The sequence below is a fragment of the Nannobrachium achirus genome, assembly GCF_963921795.1.
Source record: "Nannobrachium achirus genome assembly, chromosome: 3".
Classification (NCBI taxonomy): domain Eukaryota; kingdom Metazoa; phylum Chordata; class Actinopteri; order Myctophiformes; family Myctophidae; genus Nannobrachium; species Nannobrachium achirus.
In genome coordinates this window covers 24875111-24885634 of record NC_137812.1, presented here as the reverse complement: position 1 = coordinate 24885634, position 10524 = coordinate 24875111, and the positions used below count along the sequence as shown (strand labels likewise).

Below are 10524 nucleotides of genomic sequence, written 5' to 3'. Positions count from 1 at the left end.
TCTCCCGGTCGCTCCTAGCCCGAGTTACAGCATTTTATGTGCGCTGCAGTGGCGGGGGTCCTCCACTAGGGGGCGCGACCACTTTTGCATCCGTTCTGGAGCACCAGAAGTCGGTGGTCCCCGGGAATTCCTTGTGAGCAAAATGAACACGGTACCAGGACCAGTTCCGATCCAACTGCCGTTCCAGGAAAGCTTTTTCTTTTTTCTTTATAAAATATCAACAGCTGCATACAACAAAACATAGCAAGCATTTCACACCTTCTTTCCTCTGAACTGCAGCACTGATGGTGGTTTATTTGGTAGCAATGTGTTGTTTGTGACTGACTGGTTTTACCCAACTGTTCAACAATATGGGAGAGAGAGGATTGTGAGCTGCGATCGTCGTCTTCTGTATTCAATTTGTTGCAATAAATGGTTAAATCTGCTTTGACGTGAGTGTTCCTGACTAAAATAGGCTTAATAAGCTAATATAAAGGATGTCTCACTCACTCTCTCGCTTGAGTTTGCGCAGATACTGTAGATAAATAGAGATGGAGTCCAGCTACAGCCATAATGAAGGGGCTTTAAGTAAGTGATTAAACGGAACGTCATATCTGTTATATTGTTAAAATAATACTACTATTGACACGGCTTGCATTTTACTCACCTCGGCTCGACGTGCCTTTTACAAGTAATTTACCACCTTGTTGGACAATATAAAACCTTTTTTTTCATCCTCTCTGTGTTAGATCGACTGCATCACGGTCACAACTTTTTCCTCTTCTCGCTCCGTCGCGCGTCTCACAGTCAGTCTCACCACAGGCAGCGAGGCTGCAGTCACTATTAGATGCCCAACCTTCCAATGAGAACTAAACAAGGCGGTTGCAGATCCGGTCCGTGTGTTTAATGTTGTGCAAATTACCAGGCCAGTAGGCGGGCTCTAGACTGGAATCTGAGCGCTGAGCAGTAAATAGAAACCGTTCTCCTCATTTGGTCGCCTGGTCGGTATTTGCGGGAGATTTATGGCCGCTCGTGGGTGTCAGGGAGCGGACACTAATTCCCTGGAGATTCCCGGAACTTCCGCGAGAGATGGGATGTCTGATAATTTGCAGAAAAACAGTGGGGGGTAATTTATTTTGGCAAGCTAAAAGACTTGTCTAGGTCCAGTTGCAAATTGTTGACAGGTGCTCCTTTATGGTGGTTTTGAAGGAGGGTGGGGGGTCACACTTTATGACGGCTGTTGGATGGACATTACACCAATCTGGGGGGGAATGAGATCTGTGGATGGTGTTGATGTGCACATGGGCGTTTCTCACTGTTCTGAAGCAGTTTGACAGGCACACGGTCCCTTGAGTCTCACATGCATGCACACGCGTTCCAAAGTTATTTTATGTTTGGTTGCTCTCAGGTGTTGCTTGCTGAAAATAGCAGATCTACAAGCTCGTCTATTTTCAGCATGCGACCAAGTGTAAAATCAGTCATTACGATGCCATCAAGGCCTGCCAAAATACATTTTAGTTGACCAAATCAACTGTAGATTTAGTCAACTAAAATCCCATAATATTTAGTCGACTAAAATTAGACTAAAACTAAAACTTTTCAGGAGACTAAATTATGACTAAAACTAAATGGGATTTTATTCAAAAGACTATGACTAAAACTAAATCGAAATTTGCTGTCAAAAACAACACTGGTGTGTGTGTGTGTGTGTGTGTGTGTGTGTGTGTGTGTGTGTGTGCGTGTGTGCGTGCGTGCGTGCGTGTGCGCGCGTGCGTGCGTGCGTGCGTGTGTGTGTGTGTGTGTGTGTGTGTGCGTGCGTGCGTGCGTGCTTGCAGGGAGGAGACTGCAACATCGAGGGGAAGGACGATGCAGAGGACTTCAGGCGTCTGCTGAACTCCATGGACATCCTGTTCTTCACCCCCACGGAGCAGATGTCCATCTACAGGCTGCTGTCCTCTGTGCTGCACCTGGGCAACGTCTACTTCCAACCACACACCAACGCAAGTGCATTTCTCTGTCCTTTATGGGGGTCTAAATCGACTCTTACTAGTCTGCAACTTTCACAAAATGGACCCATTAACCCATTTAGGCCTAGAATTAGAAGGATTCAAAAGACACTTATAGAATCGGGTCAAAATTCTACTGTTCAAGACTTTTCAAAAATAGCAGATCTACGAGCTCGCAGCGCGGCACTCGGTGCCGCGCTGTGAGCTTGTATATCTGCTATTTTTCAATAGTTAAAGCATAAAATAATGATACACAAAATGTGTACCCGTTCTAAATGGGTTAAGGCCTGTCCATACTTTGACCGAAACCGCCCTTTTCGGTCAAATGGCCCGGTACGACTATTCAATGACGTCACTCACGACTTCTGAAAAGCACATTAGACCGAATGACAGTTCGGAAATTTGCACGTCGGAAAGTCCAACTGACCGAACATTTCCTTCAATGTATGGACAGGCCCTTAGTCCATTTGGTTCCATTTTTACACTGTCAAAGTTAAGGGGAGACCTTCAAATTCTTGAGAACCACTGCCGGGACGTCCCAAACCCTCCCCAAAACTGTGGAACGAACTCCCTGTTGCAGTTAGAACTGCAGACTTGGGGGGGGGGGAGAACGGTGGCGCAGTCGGTAGCGCTGTCGCCTCACAGCTAGAAGGTCCTGGGTTCCATTCACGCTGGGGACGCTGTGGACGCTGGGGGCGTGTTCTCTCCTCCGCGTCATCAGTGCCCAAACCCCAAGTGGGGTTGGAAAAACGGCCTTTCTGTGTGGAGTTTGCATGTTCTCCCCGTGTCTCCTAGGGTAGGTACCCTCATAAAAACATGCAGTAATCCTGGTCTCTATATGCCCTCTACCCCCTGGCCAGCCGGGGCACCTGGTGGAGGGGAAAGGAACTGGTTGGAATAACGTGTTCCTGTCCAACCGGGGTCCAATCTCTCCCCTGTCAGGTGAAAAGAAGCGGCTTGGACTCCTCGTGCATAGAAGGAAGCATGAGGTCAGTCCGTTTCTCTCCCCACGTTGGCAGAGGGAGTGTAGCTCCCAGGATTACATTAGATAATTGGTACTGGATGAAAAATGGGTAGCAAAATCGTGGGATTAAAAACTTTTAAAAAGAGGGGGGAAAAAAGAACTGCAGACTCAGTCCCCAATCTTCTGCCGTAATCTGGAGACTCACCTCTTCAGACTCCACCTTAGCCTGTAGCCTTGACAACCTTGCAGGCTTATGCAAAGGTTAAAATGTAATTCAGGGAGCATTTCATCTAGATTCTAGAAAGATAACAGGTTTCTTTGTTTCTTGACCTGGCATCCTGAAGTGCAACCTTAGGTACAGGTGCCAACAATGGCACAGGGGAGGGTGGTCACTGGCACACTGGCAGAAGTGTTTCAAATATTTTGCACAATTTAATGTAGTCACCTAATTTACAGCATATTACATCCTGCACATAATTCTACATTCATTAAAACTCTGAACTGGCGAGGGCATCTGGCAGATTATTGCTGCATGAGTCTAATGATCGTTATAACGATCTACCAATCCAAATATGTCAGAATGTTTGATGGCGTGTCATTAAAAGTTATGTTGACATGGCACACTGACTATCTAGAAAATAAAAACAAGGCACTTCATTTCAAAAAGGTTGCCAACCACTGCTGTAGTGTGTATAGTTTCAATACACAGATTATACTGTTTAGACCACAAGGTTTCTACCCGACAACGATGATATGCTATAAATATATCATCGTTGTCGGGTAGAAACCTTGTATGTCCAAAACCGTTCGTTTTGTATTTATCATCTATAAAATGTACTAAACTAGTGAAAACAGCAGATCTACAAGCACACAACGCCTCGCATCGCAAGGCGCTGTGTGCTTGTAGATCGGCTGTTTTCACTAGTTTTGTGCGACAGTCTTGTATGATGAAGCAGGGCTTTGCTTTACCAAAAGACGTACACATTTGAAACTTGAAACTTGGAGATAGCCATTTTGGTTAGAACTGACTTTGTACGTCAAGTTTAAAATGATACTAAATATTTTTTCAAGTGTCCAAATAAATTCCAAATATTATCAAATGATCTCGCAGCACCCCTGGACTGCTGTCGCGGGACCCCAGGGTGCCCCGTCACCCACTTTGAAAACCCTTGGTTTAGACTGATGATAGCTTCTTGGTTTACCTATGATCCTAGATTACTATCTCTATGCAGTTGGTCCCCCCAGGAATCCGCAGAGAAAAATTCTTGATTCCGCGGAGAACAATCCTGATTCTGCGGAATTCTGTGGTGAACAATTCTTGATTCCGCGGACATTAAAAAACAACCTAAAATGACCAGTTATCAAGCGAAAAATGATATAGTTCTAATAATCAAGTAAAACCCTTCATGAAATAGCTACAATTAATTGTAATTAGTAGTTAGAATAATCAAATAATCATTTTTGAGAATAAAAATCTAATATTAAATCTATATATTTGTTTATTGTTATTGTTTTTAATAATTACTTTCTGTTGCAAAGACTATATTGTCATGCAAACCCTGCCCATAATAACCACATTTTAGAGGATAGCCTACCTTCTACCTAGTATGGGTGTAATATTTATTTATTCTCCTCTGCATTGTTATTGCCAGGACCATAGAGGCATAGAGAGGAACTATAGTTCAGGACACAGTTTCTGTCAGGAACGAATGTGGGACCGGACCAATACAGCGTCAGTGCAGCGTGATTACAGGTCCAACTGGGAAAGATGGATAACCACGCCCCGGACTCATTTTTGAAGCTTGTGATTGGCTGGACCGGACGTAGGGAGCGCTCCGTTGTAGTCACTTGGACCGCGCGAGGTGCACCAAAACCCAATTATCATGGCGTTTATCGTGCGCTTGCCCAGGCCTTACGGCCTGGGCATAAATATAACGATTGCATTCACCACGGCTTCGTAACTCGCGCGGCGCTCCGCCGGCCGCGCGGCCCTGGCCCGCTCTTCGCGGCCACTCGCGCCTGCGGCGCTCGGGGGCGAAGAGCAGGACCAAGGTCCGCTGGCCTTCGCGCCGCTTGCAATGTCGTGGACAATAACTGTGAAAACGAGCGCTCTATGCCGTTTCCATCCATCTTTCCCAGTTGGATCCGTAATCACGCGTCAGTGCAACTAGTAGGAGGGAAGCTAAGCTATTCCCCCAGGCTCTGTATGAGTTGGCCACTGGCCAGACCATGTACACATCGTTTTATAATAGTAGTAATGACTACTCCCGCCGCTTTGCTGCCACTCGCGACCGTTATTCCGCGGACGTCAGAAAAGTCCGCGAATGGCCGAGAATTCCGCGGGTGGTCGCGAATTCTGCGATAAATACCGCGATCGCGGAATCGCGGATTCCTGGGGGGACTCATGTTTACTTTGCTCTGGACTGAGATCATCTGCTAAAAGCCTACATGTTTTATTGTAAATTGTACACACACGCACGCACATACACACACATGCAGGGATGTTAGGGATGGGACGATTATGAACATTTCATATCACGATTATTGTGACCAAAGAAATCACGATTTACAATATTATCGCGTTAATCAAAATATCTCCAACATCCATTATCCTGGGGAGGAACATTTGCCAAAAAATAGCCGATCTACAAGCTCACAACGCGCGCTTGTAGATCGGCAATTTTTAGAGTGAAAAAAGACTGTATCAAGTACGTTTTACCAATAGAGGGTTAAGGTTTAAATGGTACCGGATATGCAGCTTGGCAAATAAAAGGTGAATTGATCCCAGTGCCTGACGGAGGACGATTTCAGGATAAATTAAATCTCCACGATATGATTATCGTGAGTGTTTTTTATCACGATAAACATTAAACATAAAGTGACAGTGCCAGAGCAACAGGAGCTTGTAGGCCTGACAGCGACTGTTGGGTACCATGATCGATGGCCGAGCTGTGGAAAGTCTGTTGGTTGGTTCATTCGATACCGCGGTGTCGCCTGCCTGGTGGTAGCGTGGCAGCATGAACAGATGTGGCCAGGGTGGTAAAGTGTCTTTGATTAGCCTTGGCTGAGTGGATCATCTGAACGCGTTTTGTTAACAAGTTGAGTTTTAGTGCTGTGCCGGTATAGTCTAGTACCTACTACTACACAGAGGGTTTTATAAGCGAGAACATTGGCTCCCATTAATGCATGCTAACTGTCCGGGTAATAGAAAGCCGTCCGTTTCTATTAGCTTGGATTCCTCATCCATGATTCTGAACTGTCCACAGCTCTCCTTTGAGATACAGATGGGGTAGACGGAAATGTCACCATAATATAATGAGCACCAATTACCGGTATATGAAGAAAAGTCGTCCTTGAACTCCGAGAGTGTAGAAATGGAAACAATTCATACGCTCACAGAGTTATACTTTTGCAAGGGACCATTTGGTTCCTAATTATCAATAATGTTGCTGGAGAGAGACCCCCTGGAACCCCCTCAAGGACCGCTGTACCCCCCAGCTGTAGTCCAACAAACGACATTGGCTCACCAAAGTTAAGTCATATTGTGTGAGAAGAGCCACGGCAATCGCATTGTCAGTACATCTATTTTGACGAGATGTAAATTGCCATGGGTGCAGTGTGTGGCAGCCAGGCAGCGTGGAACAAAGTCCCTCAACAATAACCTCTCAAATCATTTACTGACAGTGGAGGTGAGAGGTGGCAGCTATCCGGTCCTTCAGGCATGTTACCTTGGAGTGCTTGGGGACGCATAGGCGCAGTGATGGACAGCTTGAAGCCCACGGGAACGACTGACAGCCACGGCCAGGGAGAGGTTGAAAATATCAGAAAATAGGGGCTTTTAAGCCGTGACATCGTTTTGTAGGCAGAGGAGAATCTGCCCCCAGAGCATTTTCTGTCCCTCGCTATTTTCAACAGATCCGAGACAAAAATAACGACTAAAGTATAATTCTAGCACTTTCCTTTCAACAACAAAGAGAGGAAAAATGTGTAAATAGTAAAAATAGTAAAAAGATTCACGGAAACTGGGGGGCAGAAATTCTCCTCTGCCTACAAAATGATGTCATACTTAACAGCCCCACTTGGCCATGGTTTTCTGGTGCCACTAAAAAAGCGGGCATTCATTTTTCCCATAGAGATGTATAAAAAAACGATTATTTTAAGCCAAGAATCAAGCCAGCCAGGATCCTGGTGAATCATAACACCTTTGATTCTGTGAAAAAAAGAAAAAAAAGAATAAAGAAAATCTCTAAACAAAGGGTATTTATTAAACGTACCGGTAGTATATAATCATTATTTATTTAATTTTCACTGAATCAAAGGTTTTATGGTCATGATTGACCAGGATCCTGGTCATTCCTGGATTGCTTGAAGAGTTGAGGCATAACATTGTGTATACTGTAACACGGTTCTATTGTGAATAACATATCTACATGCTTAGATCAGCTATTTTCACAATGTCTGCCTCTAATATTTGACAATTTGACCAATGTTTAATTTGTCATTTTAGAGGTATTAAAAAGTCCTTAAACTTTCACTTTAGAAATGTGCAGATACCCTCTATACACTTAAGCTTCATGTTGGTTTGTTTACTGTTGAGAGAGAAAACAATGTCACACGTTAAGTTAATCATCTGGGGACCCCCCCCCCCCCAAAAATAGTTTGGGGACCCTCCCTGGGGTTCCCGACCCACAGGTTGAAAACCACTGCTCTAGCGGATGTGGCCCAGGATGTCGTCAGGGCACACACAAACGCATGTGTGTGCGTGCACTGATGAAGAGAAATGGCACATTATTAGATTGCTTAGCATCGATCAATTTGTTTTGCTAAAACTTGACAGCGGAGAACTATAATTGCTATCTGCTTAGATAATCCCGGCATGGTGGCAGGCCACAGCTGCTGGGGAGGCTGAGTGAGCCTTTTGTTTTATGACGACGGGAGAGAAGGGAGCGCTAACGAGCTCAAAGGAGAGCAGGGGCGTCACACCGAATTCTGGGCCCTGGGTACAAGGATTCACTGCGGGCCCCCCATGAATGTTAACTATTGACAAATAGCAGCTATACAAGCTCAAAGCGCGGCACCGAGTGCCGCGCTGTGAGCTTGTAGATCTGCTATTTTTGAAAAATCGTGAAAATGAGTGCAAGAAACCTATGTTTCCATGTCAGTGGTGCCCAAACTTTTCCTTGTCAAGGACCCCCAAGATGATATGTATTTGGCCGCGGACCCCCATCTCAAAATATTTCGTTCCAGGGACCCCCCAGAAGCAAAATATTTAGTTACAAATGTTTGCTTAAAAATACATATGTTCAAAGATTTGCGCAAATTTTGGTGACTTTTCAAAAATAGCAGATCTACAAGCTCGCATAGCTAAAATTACTAGGGCCCCTCCACCTTGGGCCCTAGTAACTCAGTCCCACTCCCCCCCCCCCCCCCCCCTTGTGACGCCCATGGAGGAGAGATCAAACGTTTTATTGTTTTCCTTTAGCCAATTATGATCTGACCGCCAGGGAAGAGCAAGGGAGTCTATATCATATCTGTGTGCTTTGCTGGAGTAACACGTACTGTAACAGTGCTGTAAATAAATCTTTCTATTATCATTCAATGTTGCAGCTAAATGAAGGTATTATAATACAACACACAAATAGTCTATCTTTATTACATATTTATCTACTTTACTACTGTAATCATTCATTCATCCGACTATAATCATTATATTTGTATACACTACATCCTTTCATTTACTTGCGGCTGCAATAACATCATTTTGCAGTGGCGATTAATTGATTCTGAATACACATGAATTCTCTCACACCTACGCAGATACTTATACACACAAACTCTCCCTCACACACACTCACTCACACACATACGCGCACACACACACACACACACACACACACACACACACACACACACACACACACACACACACACACACACACACACACACACACACAAGTTTTGCACATACACTCAATTACTTTCACGGTTGAGTGACGCTATCAATGCTGATGGATGTTGGTAATGACGTGTGTGTGTGTGTGTGTGTGTGTGTGTGTGTGTGTGTGTGTGTGTGTGTGTGTGTGTGTGTGTGTGTGTGTGTGTGTGTGTGTGTGTGTGTGTGTGTGTGTGTGTGTGTGTGTGTGTGTGCAGGCTGAAGGGCAGGAGGTGGCTGCGGTAGTGAGTGCTCAGGAGCTCAGGGCGGTGGCTGAACTCCTGCAGGTGTCACCTGAGGGCTTGCAGAAGGCGGTCACCTTCAAAGTGACAGTGAGTACACATACACACACGCACGCACACACACACACACACACACACACACACACACACACACACACAATGACAAATGTGATGAAAAAAGCATAGTTTATTTACCACTTGACTTTTTCCCCCCTAATTGATGTAACTGAATGTGAATTAATGCAATTTAATATTGTTTTTTCAATCCATTTTGTAATATGTTTTTGTGTGGACCCCAGTGAGACGATAGCTAATTGCCGTGGCATCAGCTAATGGAGATACTTTTCAAATAAACGAATAAACACACACCAAGGTTAATTTAGCATTTTCATTAGTTTTACTAGTGGGTCTGCTAGTTTTGTTTCTTTATATGCTTCTTTTTTTAAGACGTCATGATTTGGCCTTTTTTTGCTCATTTTATTTACAAGTTTCAGTCTGAAAAGGAAGCCAGCCGACGCTTCTGTCCCCTCAAGCTTTAGGATTGATTGAATATATACAGTCCAGAGAGAGATGCGGTGTTGAGGCATACTTATGTTATTGCATTGCCTATTTATGATATGTATTTTAACTTTGACTGTTTTAGTTTAAAAAGAGTAATGCACTGTATTATTTTAAGACAGATGTGTTCTACCCACAGGATACTGTGAGAGAGAAGATCTACACACCACTGACAGTGGAGAGTGCTGTGGATGCCAGGTTAGTGAGTAGAGTGACTGAGTGACTGCCCAATAGGCTATATGCATATACGCCATTTGGTCGATGATACTAATGAAGGGTCTGTTCCATTCTGGTCAAACAGAGTCAGGGTGCTGCTATTGTGCATGTTGGCTCACTGGAAACACTCTGCTACACCAGTGGGTCTCAAAGTGTCCTTGAGTGGGTTCCAAATGTCCCCATAAAGGTGTGTAACTCTGAGAGTGTACAAATGGAAGCAAATGGACCTGCAAGGGTCCATTTGATTCCATTTGTTGATTCCATTTGCATAGAGTTATGGGGGTCCTTGAAATTAAAGAACCACTGTACAATGAATCAAACAGAGCCTTAATTAGTATCATCAGTAACACCTGTGAAGGAAGTCGGAAGAGGCCCGGAAGTAGAACAAAATGGCGTATGTGCATATATTCTATTCATTGGGTTCAATGAGCCCGATTCATCAACCTGGTAGTAAATATAGTGTAAATAAAGTGACCGGCTTATATTTCTCTTCATATCCCTGACAAAATAACATTGCTGAATCTGACCCTTAACTCTCAAATACCTGGAACGTGCCCGAGTCGCGTTAGATTTTAACCACTTTAACCATTATTGTATGCTTTAACCTTAGAAAAATAGCAGATATAC

General features: G+C 44.3%; 1 protein-coding gene across 1 annotated transcript in view; it reads left to right on the top strand.

Annotated features, from left to right (window-relative positions):
• The window catches only part of myo15ab (myosin XVAb), a gene marked incomplete at both ends in the record, with an annotated part of 174892 nt that overhangs the window by 33235 nt on the left and 131133 nt on the right, over positions 1–10524 (top strand). The window contains 3 exons of the mRNA XM_080722468.1: positions 1815–1983; positions 9107–9213; positions 9821–9879. Of these exons, the coding sequence (XP_080578594.1) occupies positions 1815–1983; positions 9107–9213; positions 9821–9879 (335 nt within the window). The remainder of the gene's footprint in view (positions 1–1814; positions 1984–9106; positions 9214–9820; positions 9880–10524) is intronic.